General features: G+C 38.6%; 1 protein-coding gene across 5 annotated transcripts in view; it reads left to right on the top strand.

The window, feature by feature from the left end:
• The window catches only part of ERICH1 (glutamate rich 1), an 88,934-nt gene that overhangs the window by 42,507 nt on the left and 28,216 nt on the right, over window positions 1–18,211 (top strand). For all 5 annotated transcript variants that reach the window (XR_010471149.1, XR_010471150.1, XR_010471147.1 and 2 more), the window contains one exon: window positions 17,722–18,102. Coding sequence is in view for 1 of the 5 variants with exons in the window: in XM_065056016.1 (XP_064912088.1) it covers window positions 17,722–18,102 (381 nt within the window). In the remaining 4 variants the exon portion in view is untranslated. The remainder of the gene's footprint in view (window positions 1–17,721; window positions 18,103–18,211) is intronic.

The raw sequence follows: 18,211 nt of genomic DNA, 5'->3' as shown, positions 1-18,211 counted from the left end.
GTTTTGTTGCTTTGCTTTTCACTGGCAAGTAAGAATTGCACTGTCATAATGCCAGATATAATATTAGATAAAAACTTTGTTTACGTAATTTGCAAAAGAAACTAACTAGATGCAAAACTTAAGTATCATGAAACTGTAACAGTTGCAACACCTTAAAGAGAACCTAGCAAACATTTAATCAAAAAGATGCAACCTTAACACACGAGGAGCTTAATTATTTTCATGTTTCTGTCTTAAATCCAGCTTAGGTACTTTCTTATCTGGATGTTTTAGGTTTGCAGTGTGTTCACAGACCATTCTACGTTTTTAGTGTACACTTGATTCTATTAGTATATCGGTGTTTTTTGAGTATTTACAAATGGAAACATTTCTCAGTCTGTACAAATAAATACCTCTATTTCTTTGGTCATTGTCTATCTAAAGATGAGATGTTAGAAGCTAATACTCTTTATTACATGTGCCCTTTTTTATATATAGAATGATTTGTTATCCTGATTGTAAAACTAATTGTAAGACATGATTTCTAAAAAGGACAAAGGCATGCAGCTCTTTAGTTGAGAGGATAATGATTTGCCGTGAAACTTCATGGAAAGTGGCTATCATTAAATATAGCAATTATATCTGTACTCAGCATTCTAGAGGAAGCAGCAAAGTGAAAACATCTCAATTCTTAGTACTCAAATGTAGCATCTATTATTTTCCAGCCTTCATTCAATATACTAACAAGCCTTAGTTCTTTTATGCTTACCTAACAAATTTAGATTAGTTTTCTATTAGCTCATCAGCTTTTAAGTCCTTTATTTGTCTCATTTCAGTCATATCTATTCCCTGAAGTCTTTATATCTGTGTCCATCATCTATACTGATGCTGACACAGGAAGCTCAAACATATTTGGGTGCTGTTTTAATAAGCATTTGTGTTGGGTTTGAAGGCAAAATAGCTGAATTAAGTATGCACCTTTATTAAGAATCCTTCCCCAGAGAACTTGACTTTCCTGAATGCTCAGATCAATGCACCTTTCATATGCCAAGCTGTGTAAAATAGTAAAGATTCTGCTGTGGAAGCCCAAACATATAAAGACAGGAGCGAAAATACGGTTGAAAATGTGGTTTAAATGGAGACAGCGATGATGGATCAGCACAGAGAGGCAGCAAATGCTGCAGGCTCCAGGGCTGGTCTGCAGGTCTCTAACACCTCATACCCTGAGCTGCTGCAGTTTGTGCAGGGACCTGATTTCATTCTTCCTCTTCGCTGAAAGCATATGAGAACACCCTACTAAACTGCTCATATAATTAGAAGAGTGAGGCATCTAGTGATATGATAACAAGTGATGATAATAAAGTCTGGCTAGGATCAGACGTACCCTTTGGAGGAACCTGTCTCTGTGACCACAGAAAGGAGAGTGAATATTATGTCTCAGTTAAGTACCTTAGCTGAACTGTAGCACTTTTACTCAAAAGAACATAGTGTCCATCATTCCTGTTCTTCTGCCAGAGAAAATAATTGATTGATTCTTTGTTCAGTACTTCTTTATTTGCTATGTAGGTGAAGGCTGTGGAGGAGAGAAGTGTTAATTTCTCCTTAAAAGCTCCTTAAGAAATGGAAATACATAGTCTTAGGATAAACAAGAAGACTTAAACTAATAAAACAGTGATACAGCTCCTCCACTTTCATCTCCGGATCCAGGTTTAATCTTGTCCGTTTTTGATTGTTTTTGGTTTTTTTTCCCCCAGCTTTTGTCCTCCTGAAAAAAATGTCAGATTTTCTTGGCATCTCCTTTGTAACACTTGCCAGTGGAAATCTCATGTTTACCTCCATTGCTAACTCGCTGTCTCTCAGGCTTTTTCTGGTTTGGTGGTTTGTTTGGATTTGTTGGTGGTATTTTTGGTGGGTTTTTTTGTTTGTTTTGCTTTTGTTTTTTTGTGGGGTTTTGTTTGTTTTTGGTTTTGTGGGTTGTTTTTTGGGGGGAGGGGTAGGTTTGTTTGGTTTCTTTGTTGTTGTTTTTTTTTTTTCCCCAGACATTTTCTGATGCCCCTTTTGGTTTTCCTGTTCTTAACTACGTTCTTTAACTACGTTTGCCTATGATTGTTTTAAGGTGTACAGGTGCCTGGTGAAGTAGGTACTCAGAGTCAGTTCTGAAATGCTGCTCAGCTGAACTTTGATACCATAACCTTGTATATACTATTGATGGGTGAACCCTTTAATGCTAAGTATTATACAGCTTTGGATGGAGGGTTTTGGGTTTTGTTTTTTGAAAGAGGAAAAATATATCAAGTAAGAATGAAAGATTATCAAACACACTATGCAGTGTTTAGTTACTTTGTATGTATAACATACATATGTGTGTATCTGTTTGTAATTTGAAGCACGTTGTAAGGTATTTTAGTGATTGCATGACATTTAGATATATAAAATCATTTTGTTTGGAAGAAACCCTCAAGATCGTAGAGTCCAACCATTAACCTAACTCAGGCACTAAACCATGTCCCTAAGAACCTCATCTGCGCATCTTTTAAACACCTCCAGGGATGGTGACTCCACCACTTCCCTGGGCAGCCTGTTCCAATGCCTGACAACCCTTTCCGTGAAGAATTTTTTCCTAATATCCAACATGAACCTCCCCTGGTACAACTTGAGGCCATTTCCTCTTGTCCTGCATATGCAGGTAATCTCAGAAATTACTTTTCCCAAGAAAAACTTCTGTTACAGTATTTTCTTTGACATGTATCTAGAAATGATAATGGTATACAGCATCCACTGAGAAAGGATTGCATCTGCAAATAAAAATCACACTTTGTTTAGTGCAAAACCATGTATGTATGTATGGAGAACTTCAGCAAAAGCATTAGAGATGGTGTTACAACTTTTGCACATATGCAGAAACATATCTAAGTAAAAATGCAATGGTTAAATTACTTGAATATGTTCTGCAGTGATCACCTGCAGTGCTTTTCCTTTGCACTCTGCCTCTGGCATTTTTGTTTTATTAAATACATTCTTGATTAAATATGTGTATTAAAATGAAATGCCTGTAGCACTTATATTACAAGCTGTATAAACTTCCATTGTGTATTATGTATCTGTTCAAATGTATTTACAAGGATTTTATACTTCCCTTTTTTATACCTTCTCTTTTAATGGCAGTAATTCCGTACACTTAAACTTGCTTGCAGTTAAATGCTTATTTTGAAAGCCAAGTAAATGGAAAGCCCTGAATTATTTTGAGCTATTTGCAGTCTATTTTCTGGTGAACTCCTGCCAGCATTTTGTGTCACCATACTTGTTAGTACTGAGAAAGTTCTCTCTACCTGTTATACTATAAGGTAAAGGCAGAAACTAATCTTATGTGAAGTCTTATTAGTGTGTATCTCCTTCAGAGGATGAATGAGTAAAATCTAGGCTGTGATCTTCCTTGATGTTGTTCAGCCAGAAAATGAGCCACCACCACAGAGCGAGGCACCTGCTGTCCCTATCGAGGTGCCACTGCTCCCAGTCTTGCTTCCACAGAGGTCGGTGCTCTGGCCCATAGATCTCCAGAGAACTAAAGCCATTGCTGCGGCTCGTTGGTCATGTCACTTGCTGCAAGACTTTTGTGAACTCTTTAGTGTTCCAGAATGAAAAAAGCCCTGTGAACACAGGAACTAACTCCCAAAGTCAGAATGCCAGTTCTTTGAGAAGGCAGAAACCTGTGTGGTGTGGCCTCTTGTCCAGCCTCACTGAAGGTGGCTTTTATGAAGGGTCCAGGAGGGGGGGACCTATCAACCATTGCTTATGGTGATTTCAAACTCAGTGTTCCAGTGAAACCTTAAGAAGCTCGGTTTTGCTAATGAGATGTGCAGATAGCTTATAAACTTACTACGGATTTCTTGGAATTCATTTTTTTTGTTTGTTGAGTTTCTGTCCTGCTTTCACTTTGCTGTTCTTCAGTGTATAAGAAAATGATGTGCTTTTCCATGGTTCTGTTTGCATCTCTTTTAGTTGTCCTTTGGAAAGAGTTGAAATGGAGCTGAGCTGTGCCTAAAACCCTGTATCTGTTGGATCTGCATAAAACGTAGTACCTTGGGTTTATTTTGCTGGGGTTTTTTGCTTGTGTTTGGTGGGGTTTTTTTTAAAGCACTTTTTCATAAAATAAACAGCCATCCAGGAGTCTTTATACAAAAAATAAAACCATACTTTCCAGTAAAACGATTTTGATCTCCTGTATCCCTGCAGAAAATATTCAGGGTGATACACATGCAATAAATGTTCGTGTGCCTCATGAGTAACGTGTGATACAGCCATAAGAGTAATGGTAGTATAGCATGAAAACACTTCATAATTCATGCAGATAGGAAAAGCAACAATCATGTAATATATATAATTATTCCCGAAGCACACAGATATTTTAAAATTTATGATACCTACTTAGCCAGCCTGCATTGTCTAATCAGCTGTAAAAATTTATGTATTCTCAAGGTGAAAAAGAAAAGGCTAAATAAAGCTATAATCTTTTACTCTAGCAAAATATCTGCATTTGCCATGCGTTTTTTTTTTACCAGATTTGCATTTGTTAATTAAAGTTAAGGCAACTGTTACTCCTTAAACAAATTGGAAATTGTTCTCCGACCTATGTTCCTTGCATTTAAATCCAATATCTTCAGCGTATGCAGTTGACTTAAGAATGTAGGGGACAATCTCATAATTGGAACCTGTGTCAGGTTTCCCTGTGTTCTATATGAATAAAATGAAGAAACAGTTTTTACATTTTCTCATTTAAACAAAATTCTACATTGGACATCTCATTGCGCTCTGAATATAAAAATATAATATTCCTTTAGTGGAAGAAAATTTTATGTGGTTTAGTAGCTATCTTGGGAAAAATCTGATACGACTTGGCTGCCCTAAGTGTTGGTGGAAGCAATTTCTGCAGCTTAAGCATAGGAAGCCTGAATACCCTTTTGACAACAAGCATAAGTCAGATGAGAGAGACCAGAAGCAAAGTCTTTGGGGGAAAAAGGGGAAGCTATATCCTGTAAGTTGTTTCCAGCTTTTGAAAAGGTTCAGATTAAAGCATAGCACATATCCAGTGTAGAGGATATAACATATCAAGTAATCTGGTTTTGTAACCTTGTCACTACTCTAGAAGAACAGTGTGGTTGGCTTCAAGCTGAGTATCTTAGTTGTGCTAAAGGTTTGAGTAAGTCCAGAGTACCTCTCTAGTAGAATAATGCTGAGATACTCCAGTTCCAGAAATTGGCAGCAGTGTGCTTTTTCACTCCAAACTGGAAGCAACAATGTCAAATGGCAAAAATGGAAACAAGAATTTTGCATCCCATGTCAAATTACTTCTAGGTGTAACCAGACTAGGAGGAGAGAAGCAGTGGGGGGGCCTCTGTTCATGTGCGCTTGTTAAAGGTTTAGCTTCCGATCTATAGTCTGAAAATGTAATTGCATCTCTTCAGGAAAAATTTACCAGGTAGATTTTAGTTATGCAATGTTAGAGGCATTGCGCAAATACTGACAGCTCAATAAAAGGGAACTCGTGTTGACTAGATGAGAAGGCACTCAGAACTGTAATGGCAGGAGGATGAGATGACCAAAACAATTCTGCCCATGTTTTTTGCTGTGCCAATCACTTTGTAAGCCTTTGTGATATGTGTTATTAATTACTACTAAAAGGTCAGGAAGAACAAAACAATGAGTTACTTTCTCTTCTGAAGTAACTCTCTTGTAAGCTGTCATAAACTGGATGTGGCTCAGTATACAGGTTTTCACTGCATCCCTGGAAGTAATCCAGTTATTTTTATATGCAGCGCATACAACAAGCTTAAGATTTTTTCAAATGCCTCTTGTGAGCTCTTCACACTTGAAATAGTAAGAAACTACTGAATAATAACAATAAAAATAAGTGTGGTTTTCCACAGTACCCCTTTTCATTCTTGAAAACTGACTTTTGTATAATGAAATATGTAAGGATTTTTTTTTTCCCTGAAATAATAGATTTTGGCAATTGTAAATCAGACCAGACATGCCTACCTAATCCACCACAGTCCAAAAGGGTTGATGGAAAAGTGAAACACAAATGTTGCTGTGCTGTCCAGTTCCATCAGGGTGAAACCATCACTCAGTTACCTTTTTTAAGATTGGAAGTGCACACTTTAAAATTAAGCCAGAGGGAATGTGGGGGTTTTTTGAGGCTTTGTACTCCCTAGGTCCAAAAAGTATTCAAAACTAACTGCATAGGCAATGGCATGTGTGCCAACAGTATCCAGTCCAACTCCGGATGCTTATGGCAAATTGTAGTGTGTGTCCTAAACTATACTCGGTGACAAAGTAGTACAATAGCCTCATATATCAGAGCTGCCAGATATCTTATGTCACAATTTTTTTGGCCAAATATGTTGTCTGGATTGTGCAAGACGTAGAAAGGAAACTTACTAGACCTGGATTTATTCCTCCTTGCCTTCTCTCACAGAATTCCTTCCTACCTCCAGGCATTTCATTTGTGGAAAACATACTGCCTGAAGTCAGCATATAGGTTAAAGTTAGATGCTTGTGGTGGAATAAGTTATCTTTGGGAGAACCTTTTTTATTCCTTCCCTGAAAAAAATGTCATTTTATGCCAACAAGGGGATTTGCCTTCCTCCCAATGGGATTAATAGTAGTGTACATCAACCAGTTCACAAAAACCTGTGAAGGATTCAGTTAGTAATGAACGTCTAAGTACATGTCTAGATATATCAAGGAAGGGGAAAAAAATTATGTATATCCATAGTGTGTTATGTGTAGTCTATGACTTATAGCTATTGATACCTAAAGTTCTATGAAGTGGAAAAGAAAAATTATACTTCGAGTTTGTAGAGGTGTCATCAAGTAAAGAAAAAAAGCAATAGCATCACCACTAATTTGTACTGGGGTGCAGAGTGTGATTGGAAAAAACCTGTGTTCTGCAAGCAGATGACAGTTTTTAAAATTTTTATAAAAAACAATTTCTAGTGTAGACAGATGCACACATTTTCCTTTATCATAGCAGGATTATTTCACAGATCATGTCATATAGCTGATGAACAGTAAGAAAGTCTCTCCTTTTCAGGTAAAGATACTATGCTTCAGTAAGATGCAGAGCAACTCCTGTTTTTCAACAAATTAAGTGGGAACTTGAAGGGACTTGACATTTCACTAAGCTGAGCAGAGAAATCATTGTGCTTGCATTGCCAGTTTGAGTGCTTTTGCTTTTGGGAAGCAGCGCAAGAAATCCTGGAAATGCTAAAGACTGACTGATCCATGTTATCCCAGTAGTGCTTTGCTCTGCCTATAACTAGGTGATGTGCTAGTATAAAGCAAATTATGTATAGTAGGATCAATCCTTAGGAAAATAGAGAATGTGTAGTATGTGATCTCTTGTTAAGAACATGTGACAAATTTATTTCAGTCACTTTGCAAGCATTTGTGTAGCAGATTGTATTTTTTTATTTGCATTTTCTTAAGAATAATCACATATTTATATCACAGATCATGTTTCATTATTTGAAAAACCATAGCTCTCTGGTAGAGAAGCCAGGATGGAGCCCTTAGGAGATGAGATCTTTGCAGAGAGCAAATAACTTTTCAGAGCATTAAGGACAAACAGGTTGAAGAGAAATGATGGTGGGGAAGGAATAAGCCTGTGCGTAGCAGAGCCAGATGTCTGCTGCGGACAGCTGGAACCCAGGCTTTGGAGGGACATTCCCCGAGGCCCAAAGGGGGCTGTGCAGGCTCCTCTGCAGCTCTGGCAGCCACCAATGTGCTGTCCTGAGGACAAGCAAAGAGGACTGATTTGCAAGGATGCAGTAGGCAAAGTGGATATATGGCTATGTATGGTTTTTGAATTTTCTGCCCCCCGAATTGGTTTTCCTAGTGTCTGTCCTAGTAAAACTTAGCTTTCCTATCTAATGAGCCATTTCAGTCTTTTGGAGCGTTCAGTGTGGAAATGAAGATCTGAGCAGTCCGACCACAAGAGCCCAGGCCTGGGCAGAACCCCATGGCAGCGCAAACCTGCACCAGGGAGGGCTGGAGCACCAGGTTCCCCTCTGACAGGTTACCAGTTTACACAGCTTTTCAACATCTTTCCTATAGCATTTCTCATTTTTACAGCGTGCCTGTCTGCGTATTTATTTGTATAATTAGCTTAACATAGAGCACTTGGTCATTAGGAAATTACTTGCATAAATGTTTTCAACTGTTCTTTAAAAGGTAATTAATTTATAATGTGATTAATAAGAATAAACTGAACCCCTCCAAAACATCAGTTTTTACAAAACCTCTTAGACACTACGTGATTAGATTTAATTCAATCAGAGTTAAGATGCAAAGATAAATGGATAATGGAAATAGTTTAAAATAAAACACTTGGAAGGTTTGCATTCTCTCAGACTTTCCTTTTCCAAAGTATTTTGAAATATGATTTGCTGAAAGAACCATTTAATAAATTGCAGCCGTGGCAGCTCTTTCATATGTGGGATTAAATGTGATTGGTTATTGGATGCTGTGTAAAAAGTTAAGAAATAGTGTAAAATATTGCAAAAATAGAGTTGAGGTATCATTTAAATACTTGTTTACTTAAATTGATAAATTGGGCCTGGGTTTTGCTGAGTATCTCCATTTTGCTATGTCAATGTCTGTGTATTTTTAGATAGCTCTTCTGTACAGAAGATTGTACTTTTAGTTTAGATCTGCTCTTTGATATGGTTTTATCACAGGGAAAAACTAGTTATCAGTTTTTCCTTAGTTTGCCTATCATTTAGTATTCTGTGGTCCTGCAGCCTAAATAACTTCTTACACTTTATACTGTTTTAGCTGGTAGATTTGGAAAGAACATTTTAAATGCTAAACGAGATTTTAAGATTGCAGCTTTCATAATTTCTGTTGTTATTCTGAGCAAAGGGAGAGTTTTGGATTCTTTAAACTAAGCATTTGCTGAAAACCAGTTCTGGGGGGGAAAAAAAATAGATTTTAAAGAACACTCTTGAACATATATTTGTATGCTGTAAAGTTAAGAAAGAACAACATTTTTAAGTGTAAATGTGACATCAAATGTTTAAAATGTTTCCAGATTTTTTCATATAAATGTTAAAAATCCCTCCCTCCAATTCACAGTGATGCTTTCTGTTCAAATACAAACACGTAATCTTATTAGCCAAAGACTGAAAAGGTTCCTGTACTTAGTACCAATTAATGTTTGCAGCTGCTGAACTGTAGAGACTCCATAGGCAGCTTTGGGGTCCTGGAGCATTTCTGATTTAGCAGCCTTCAGAACAGTTACTGAGTGTCATTGAATCTCTGCTCTTCCTTCATGTCTCTGGTTATGCTCAGCTCCACGATTTTATTTTTTTTTCCTCACTAAGTCAACATAATAATTCGCAGTTTTTTTGGGAAGCACCACTGAGCTAAATGGGCTCATTTAAAGAATGTTACATGGTGACTCTGTACAAGGGTGACTGACTCAGATTGTTTGCACATCACCCCAAAAAAGCCAAAATGAATTAAGACAGTGAGCTTGAAATGTAAAAGATAATAATGAGAAGCACTGCTAAAAGGTCAAAATATTTGCTTTCGCTTAAAGGTTAAGTCATTGAACAGTACAGGATTTGTATCAGAAAATCTATTTAAGAAAACTTGGGGGCTTCATCAAGCTTTTGCATAAAGCAACAGGTGGCCTGAAATGTTATTGTCAAAAATAATTTATTCATTGATATAGTTTCAGATACCTCCTGGATGGCTCATATCAGTGTGTGTGTACTGAGTGCACACAGCAAAAAGCAAAGCGACTTAGAGTCTGTTTGAGCAGGTATCCAGCTGGGCTTGTGGGTTTTCCTGCTGCACGCTGAGAGATCAGAGCGGCCGCAGAGGGAGTAATCACAGGGTCTGCAGTTTCTCCCCGTTCTGACGGCATCACCCTCTGGTCGGGATGTCGTCAAAAGTCTCAGTTTTAAGACACAGCCAATAACCAAGCCATTGGGTGGTGGGGCTGTGAGAGGAAATGTGTCTCTTTGTCCTGGGTGGAGTTTGGTTCAAAAGAGGCACATTGCAACAGCAACCATTAACTTCAACATCCTGCTGAAACACCACCACCAAAAATCCACAACAGTTGTGATCCACTTCAAGAAGGGACACTACACAAAAATAAAACTTACTAAAAAGAAGCTAGAAAAGGTTAACTAAGAGAAGGAAGCTGTACCAGGTGGTGTGGAGGCTACTTAAGGACACCACCATATGTGCTATTCAAGGCCAGCACCCACCACCTGTCATGAAAAACTTGAGAAAAAGTGAAAGGAAGATAGCAGAGCTAGACAATAGAGTAAAGGAAATTGTTAGAAAGAAGTAGGTGTCCTGTAAGACTCTGAATTCATAACCAAATGGTGTTTTAAACAGATTTAAATGTCAAAACATGGTAAGACAGGCTAAGGAATATTTGAACAAATGGTACAAATAATTAAAGCCGGTAATAGGTCTTACTTCTGATGCACAGCAGCAATGCGTCTGCCAGAATCTTTTGAGCCAACGATAACGGTGTAGAAGGAATACTTAGGGAGGCATGTTTCAGAGAAGTTAAAATTCTTTACACTATTGTCATCTGTGGAAAAAATATGGAGAATCCTATGCTGGAACACTCCTCCTTGCACTTTCTTAAAGGATATGTGAAATTGAACTGATTTAGTGATCATGCAACAAAATAAATCATAAAATCACCTGTACCAGATGTTATTCACCTAAAATTTCTAAAAGAATTTATGGAAAAATGTTGCCCACATTACCGACAGTGATGCATAACCACTTGCTTCTAAAATTGCCTTGTTACCAGAGACTTTGAGGCTGGATAGTGTGATGCCAGGTTTTTTTAAGTTCTTAAATCATCCTGGGAACTGCAAGTCTGTAATCGTGGTGTTTGCCTCTGGCAGTTCAGCACAAATTATAATGCAAAATAAGATTTGTGGATGCTTGAAAACCTGTGATCTGCATGGGAAAGATCAACACGAGTTTTGCAAAGAGGAAATACATCTTGGAATTCTTTGAAGAGCCAGGAAGTGTGTAGGTGCTATAGCTGATGTGGTTTCCTTGAATTTCCACAAAGTGTTTGGAGAAGCTCCTCGCCAAAGGGTTTTAAGATCTAGCATGAAAGGGAAGGTCCAGGAGTAGGAAAGCAGATGAGGAGAACACAGCAACTCTGAAAAAGGAGCGAGGTCCCAACTGGAGGCTTGTGTTCCATAGGTGGCCAAGTACAAAAAGTGAAATCTGAAAGTTTCCTGATGGCTACACAAACACTGACTGCACTAAAGGCATGAGTGTGCAACGTAGTTGAGTGCAATGGTTGAGTGATTTGTCAAAAATGTCAGATGAAACACATTTTAGGTAGCTGTCAAGTGATGTACTTAGGAAAAAATAACCAGTCGAAATTCACCTGTAAAATGGTGGGCTCGGAGCTGGCTGTTACCAGCAGGAGTAAGATTTTGTGGTATGATGGATGACTCCGTGAAAACAACTTTTCAGCGCTCAATAGCAGTCAAAAAGCAAATAAAATTATGGGAATTAAGGTAAAAGGTCCAAAAGAGGGAACATTGTTACACCACTGCATAAATCCCAAGTTTGCCTTACTTCAAATGTGGTGCATCGCTACTGTTCGGTACAGGTTACAGTACTAAGTAGATGTTTGTTGTGACCAAGTACAGTTCCTCATATGGCAAAAGTCTGACATAGTTTATAAGTGAGAGAAATTCATCCATAGGTACAGTCAGATGGACATTTAGGATTGACCACTGTTGCAGACCATGATATCCGCCTTCACTTACTAGTATCATTTCTTTTAATTTGATTTACTTTAAATTGAAGCGGTAGTACTCTGTTGTGGTAGGCAATGTATATGCAATATTTGACAATTTTTAAATGAATTGTTCATTTGTAACTGTACAAACACAGCAGTATGAATGAACAAACAAAAGACGGTCACTATCCAAAACAGCTTCCAGTCTTTTCCAATTTTCTCCCAACATCGAATGTGTTGTAGATTACTAAAACCTTTGAAGGGTTTGTGGGGTTTTTTTTCTAATTTTAAATGATGATTTGAGACAATTTCAGAAAAAAAAAAAAAAGGGGTGTAAAAATAGTAATGTCATCTTATGCTCCTGAGATCTTTTCAGCATTGTTTTTATTCCAATGAACCATAATATTTTACTGCATTTGTTAGCCACAGCTTTTCTCTCTTGGCCAACTTATAGCGGCCGATATCTTAATTGGCACTAATAATAACATTTTTTCCCTTACAAGATCCTAAATCAAAATTAAACTCCTGTGTACTGGGTGATTGGTACACTGCAGAAAATCCATCCAGTATATCAGGGAGATAAAAAGAGTTTAAACTGGATGAAAAATCAGGAGAGGCACATGTCCTGTTTCATCTGAGCGAAATAACAACATTACCATGAACAACATCCAAAAAGCCCACTATGGGACGTGGTCCTTGAGCAGGAGAGCCAGCTGCCACCCTTGAGTCACCAGGAACAAGTTAGAGAGGAGATTTCTAATGCTTGGAGGATATTCTTTGACTGTCTTTTTCCTCAGCCTGCCTTATCTCTTTTTCTTTTTTTACCTTGTCCTTTTTTTTAATGTGCTGTTCTAAAGGTTTGTTCTAATAATATTTAGAGACTTGATTTTTAAAAATCGCTAGCATCAGCAGCTTATCTCAGATGTTCAAATCCAAACTTCAGTTTGACATGCTGTGGTACTTCATATACCTCAGCCTTGCAGACACCTAAGGAAATAGCCTCCTGTTTTTCATTGTCCTTTGTGATGCTTTCTCTGAATGTTTCCATCTGCCATTGTCTGAAGGAACTGAAATAATGCAGCTAAATTTGAAGCAGCTCATCTTTTCAGTTGTGGAGTCGCCAGCCGTGTGTTCACAATGATGGTTCCTCTGGATGGGAGAAGCGGTCAGAGATGGTTGTTGCCAGTAGCCTGTGTTAGGTTTTGCATTTAACCTCTTTGTGTGTCCAGCTGCCCTGTGCTAATGTAATAAAAATTAATAAATAAAAATCAGCTTATTCAGAGTCTGGATGGAAATAATTATTTTTATTCTTTAATATTTTTCCTGGAAGATATAAACTTGTATGCACTGACTTTTCTTTTGTACAGCCACGAGGATGATTAAGGGAATGGAGCGTCTCCCTTATGAGGAAAGGCTGAGGGAGCTGGGGCTCTTTAGCTTGGAGAAGAGGAGACTGAGGGGCAACCTCATTAATGTTTATAAATATGTAATGGGTGAGTGTCACGAGGATGGAGCCAGGCTCTTCTCGGTGACAACCAATTATAGGACAAGGGGTGATGGGTTCAAACTGAAACACAAGAGGTTCCACTTAAATTTGAGAAGAAACTTCTTCTCAGTGAGGGTGACAGACACTGGAACAGGCTGCCCGGGGAGGTTGTGGAGTCTCCTACTCTGGAGACATTCAAAACCTGCCTGGACACGTTCCTGTGTGACCTCATCTGGGTGTACCTGCTCTGGCAGGGGGATTGGACTGGATGATCTTTTGAGGTCCCTTCCAAGCCCTGACATTCTGTGATTCTGTGACATTTCATTATGAAAATTCAGTAAGCAGTATCCGTAAACTGAGTCCTCTGTTTCATTTCAAGCCTGGTTTTTGACGTATTTCTGCCTCTGTTCTGTTAAGGAGAAATGCAGTTTGTGTGGAGCAAACTTTCTAGTGTTTCAGACCAGATGAAATAGCCTGCTGGAAGAGGACTTTTTCTTTTGGTTCTGTCTTTGCTTTTCAGGCTGCTCATTCCCACTTCCACATCATTCTGTCAGAAAGGCTCGTGAAATTATGGCCATGGCTGGAAACATGGCCGTTCTGTCTGGAAGCCACGTTGCTCAGTCTGAGAGGACACTAAGTCCGGGCTAAACAGGTTAAAGGCAATTGCCTCTGGATAATTGGATTATGTGATAAATTAAGCCACTTGTGGAGGAGAACTGGGTTTTAGGAGGCAGGGAGGTGACAGGCCTTTATGGAATAGGAGGAGCAGAATCATCAGCTCTTGGGGAATTACGACAAGATGTAGCTGCAGTTGTGGCTATAGTTGGTGTGGTCCAAAAGCTGATATTCCTATCAGCGTTGCTTGAATATGTATTCAACACCTTACTAAAATTGCTTATGTGGTACATGTTCCCTGCATTTCTTATAATTATGCTGTTGTGACATAACGAACCTCTTCAGTCATTGGGAATACTTATTGGAACCAAATTCATGTTGACTGAAATTTTATCAGCGTCCTTGCTGGTTTGAAATGTAGAGAATCAGTCAAAAGTTGAGGTTTTTTTTCATAAAATGGTGGATTCTGTTAATTAGTAAAAATCAATCTGATGAGTAGACTCATGTTATGAGGCACCTTCCTCCATGCTGTTAATTTTTGTAAAAGAGAACAATTCTTCTCAGTTGTTGCAAGCATCCAGTCCAAATTTATTGTCTACATTTCCTGTGTAGTTAATGGAAGGAGGAGAGAGAGCTGCAGACCTTCAGGGTGTGTTTCCATCGAGCTGCTCTAGGATGAGGTAAATTGCTTTCCAAGGATGCCAGCATCTCTTGGTTTATCAGAGAGAGCACAGGTCTAAGTATGCGCTAAGTGGTTTCCTTTCACACAGCTAAAGATGTAGGAGGTGAATCCCACTGAACATTTCATTTAAGATCATCGTGTGGGCTGTGACCTAAACGTTATGGTTTATACTTTTTGTACAACTCTTATTTATATCTTAGCAGAGCTGGCTATATAAACAAGCAGTTCTTGAATCCCTTTCAGCCCCTGTCTCTTGTGCATATCACACACATGTGAATTCAACAAGCTATCTGTACCATTTGTAAAAGAAGTATTTATTTTCTTCTATTTGCTTGTGAAACAGCTCACATTAATTAGATGTCATCTTGTTCTTGCATGAGGAGGCAGAAACAGAGTCCATTTCATTACTCTTTAAGTCAAATAATACAAATCTTTTTCATAACTTTTATGACAGTTCTCTTGTCTACCAAAGTGTTATTGTGCTGGCATTATGCTAAGAAACATAGCATTAACAAGCTTGAAGAGTACAACAGATTTATATAATAGCTTTGGAATATTTTTCCTGTTCCTTTCCATCCTCTTTCTTACACATGCAAACAAGGTGTTTGCCGTTTTGATCACTGATACCCACTGAGCAAATGTTTGCATTGAGCTTTCCACAGTGATGCATGTCTGGCTTTTGTTTTGCTTTTCCTGAATTGATAGGACCTCAGTCTAACCCTAGCAGTGAGTTGTTCAAATGAATCTCTTTTGTGTGCATTGCTTTGCATTTATCAGCATCTAATTTCATCTGTTTCTGATGTTGAATCACTAGTTGCTCCCACGCATGGAGCAGTAGGTACTGAAGAGGTATTAAAATACGGGGCAAAGAATGACAAAAACTGTTAGTGGACTGCCAGTTTAACTCCTGAAGAGAACTGGTTTGGTTTGTTTTCTTTGTTGGGGGAAACTCAGTACAGTTCTGATTTCCTTTCAATGGGGTATTTATCTTAATAACACACCTATAGGAAGACTGCATTCATTCTGCCTTTTAACAGCTTCACCCGGTCTCTTCAGACCTTCTGCTGTCCTGAGCCACCAAGGATACACAAACTTTTGGACTTGACTCAAATCATCAATTATCTTAAGCCCTGTTCTGCCTTCTACCATTTCTTTCAAGTGGTTTCAGACCAACTGAGGGTGTTTGGCTGCACAGCGTGTCGTAGTTTTGCTGAGATTCAGTGGTGGTTTTATGCTTCAAGAGCATTTTGGGCCACTTTGCTGAGAGCACAGATTAGAGGAGCTTTATTAGCAAACAGTGTGGCTCAGGTTAACAGGGAGCTGAGGAATTTTATGGAACAGTGTATCTGTGTTTACAGGGGAATTCACCTATTGTAACACAAATACTCCCATGAAAATCCAGATTTGGCCCTAAGATGAAACACTGATGTTTTGTTTATAGGATCCTTCACCATTCATATCTGCTTTCAGTTCTGATATTTTATTCCTACAGAATGACACAGACGTTATTTTTCCCACATCCCATATGTCCAAATCATGTATAAAGATATTTAGCTCAAATAACATGCATGCAAAACATTCTACTCTGTGGGTACAAGTTGATGTTTGGTGTGTTTTTGACATGCTGTGGTGTTCAATTACAATACAGCAAATTTATTTTTATGCAGCCTTCTTCATAGAAAGTATGGAAAATTGCTTCACAGTGAGTCATCTGTCAGCTAAAGAACTAAAAGTCTTGTAGTGATATTTAAAGAGAGAAAGTGGCTCAGAGATGACAGAGTTCAAGACAGGAAAAGAAACAGAAATGAAAGAGAGGGCCTCCAACCACAGAGAAAATAGAGGCAAAGACTGGTGAGGGGAGGAGTGATGAGAAAGCCAAACAAGTTGTGAATGTCAGAGGCGGTTCAGGGGACTCTGCAGATCCTTTGGAAACAAATGTTGGGCTTCAGGTGGCTCTCCTGCGTTAGACCAGCGTTAGGCAAGCAGAGATCCCGTGACTCTAAGAGAATGGTGTAAGACCAGGTAAATGAGAGCACTGGGCTCAGTGCACTGTGAGGAATTTAGAAACAGTCAGGTAGAGGATGAGGGAAAGAGAAATGGCTTCAGTTTCTAGAGAAAGACATTAGAGGAACACGGACATTCTGCACTCGGTGGTGTTCAAAACGTGTGAGGATTTTGTTAGAACATGAAAGAGGGAATTTCAGTTAATTAGGCAGGAATTATTGTAGGTATGCGTATGGATTTCAGCAGCAGTGCGGTCGAAGGGAGGCTGGATTCTGGCAATGTTCTCTTGCTAGTGCCACAAGGGCTTAAACTCAGAAGTGAGCCTATGGGAAAGGCAGTCAGTTCGGAGTCGGAGAAGACTGCAGAACTCTGGCTTTGTGTATGGGGATAAGATCTGAGTAAAGAAGTGTCAAAGCTGTCTTGGAGAGCAAGGGGGACTTCTTTCCCTTGACATTTGAGCCTTTTGAAGAATTAGCTAGTAAGGAAATTGTAATGTAGAAAGGGAAGGACAGAACCAGGACAGGCTGTTGGAGGTTGCCTGCCAAGGTCACTGATGCCTTGCATGCTTTCCCTATAAATTGATGTTGAAAGCTGAGCTAGCAGTAAAATATCCCAAAGGAGGATGATATTTAAGGAGGAGAAAGTAGAAGAATCAGAAATAGGTGCCTTCTGTTTTTAAGGTACAGCACTATCATGGGGTGATATCATTGATGTAAGTGCTGTCGTCTTCTGTTGTGAATTATATGCTTTCTTCTTGGTCAAGTGGTCAAGTTTACCAGCTGATGGTGTGGGGCTCCCTCATCCTGTGTTCCCCACTCTGTCCATAATGGTTTTTGCCCTGGTGATTCTTTTGACTTCACTCTCTGTAGAATCATATTATCTGCCTTAATAAAGTAAATATATAAAGTATGTAGCACGAAGGAGAGTACAGTCTTTATTGAAAGCAGAAGGGAAAGGAACTTGTCTTCTTACTCAATGCATTCAGAAAAGTTGACTTTGACATTGTAGAACTGAAAGGCATTCTAAGCAGAAAACTAAGGTTAGAGCCACTCAGACATCCCAGAGTTTGAAGGGAGTAATATTTCATTGTACGCAGTTCCAAAATGCTTATTACAGATCTTAATATTTACAACTATCATGTCTCTTTTGGATCTGCAGAGGAGGAATATCAAGGACAGACTAAGAGAAAGCGGATTCGAAGAAAGAAACAAAAGAACAGTTTGCAAAGCTCTAATAATTTACATGGAGAACAAACAGAATCTGGAATGCAAGAGACTCTTGTTCAAGATAATTTACAGCTGCAGCAGCAGATAGACATTCCTAAAGTAAGCAAAAACAAAAAGAGGAAAATGAAAAAGAAGCGACGGAAAGAAAAAATGAGAGCAGCTGGCTTGGTAACAAAAACTACCGGTGTGGATTTTACATATCAGCCTGACAAAAACAACGGAGAAGACTTAAAAGGCTTAAAAGACATAGATGAAAAGGCAGATAGCATTCTGGACTTCTTGCAAGCAACACAACAAATATATTTTGCTGACAGTATGTACCACTCTCTCTATTTCTTTTCATGAGTATTATTACCACAGAGGGGAAAACATATGTGTGCTTTTTATTATTGTAGAACGGACAAAATCTGGTAAAGAATTAT

Source organism: Columba livia, chromosome 3 (genome assembly GCF_036013475.1).
Source record: "Columba livia isolate bColLiv1 breed racing homer chromosome 3, bColLiv1.pat.W.v2, whole genome shotgun sequence".
Taxonomy (NCBI): Eukaryota; Metazoa; Chordata; class Aves; order Columbiformes; family Columbidae; genus Columba; species Columba livia.
The sequence above is the reverse complement of the archived record's forward strand: the minus strand, read 5'-3'. Positions and strand labels throughout refer to the sequence as shown.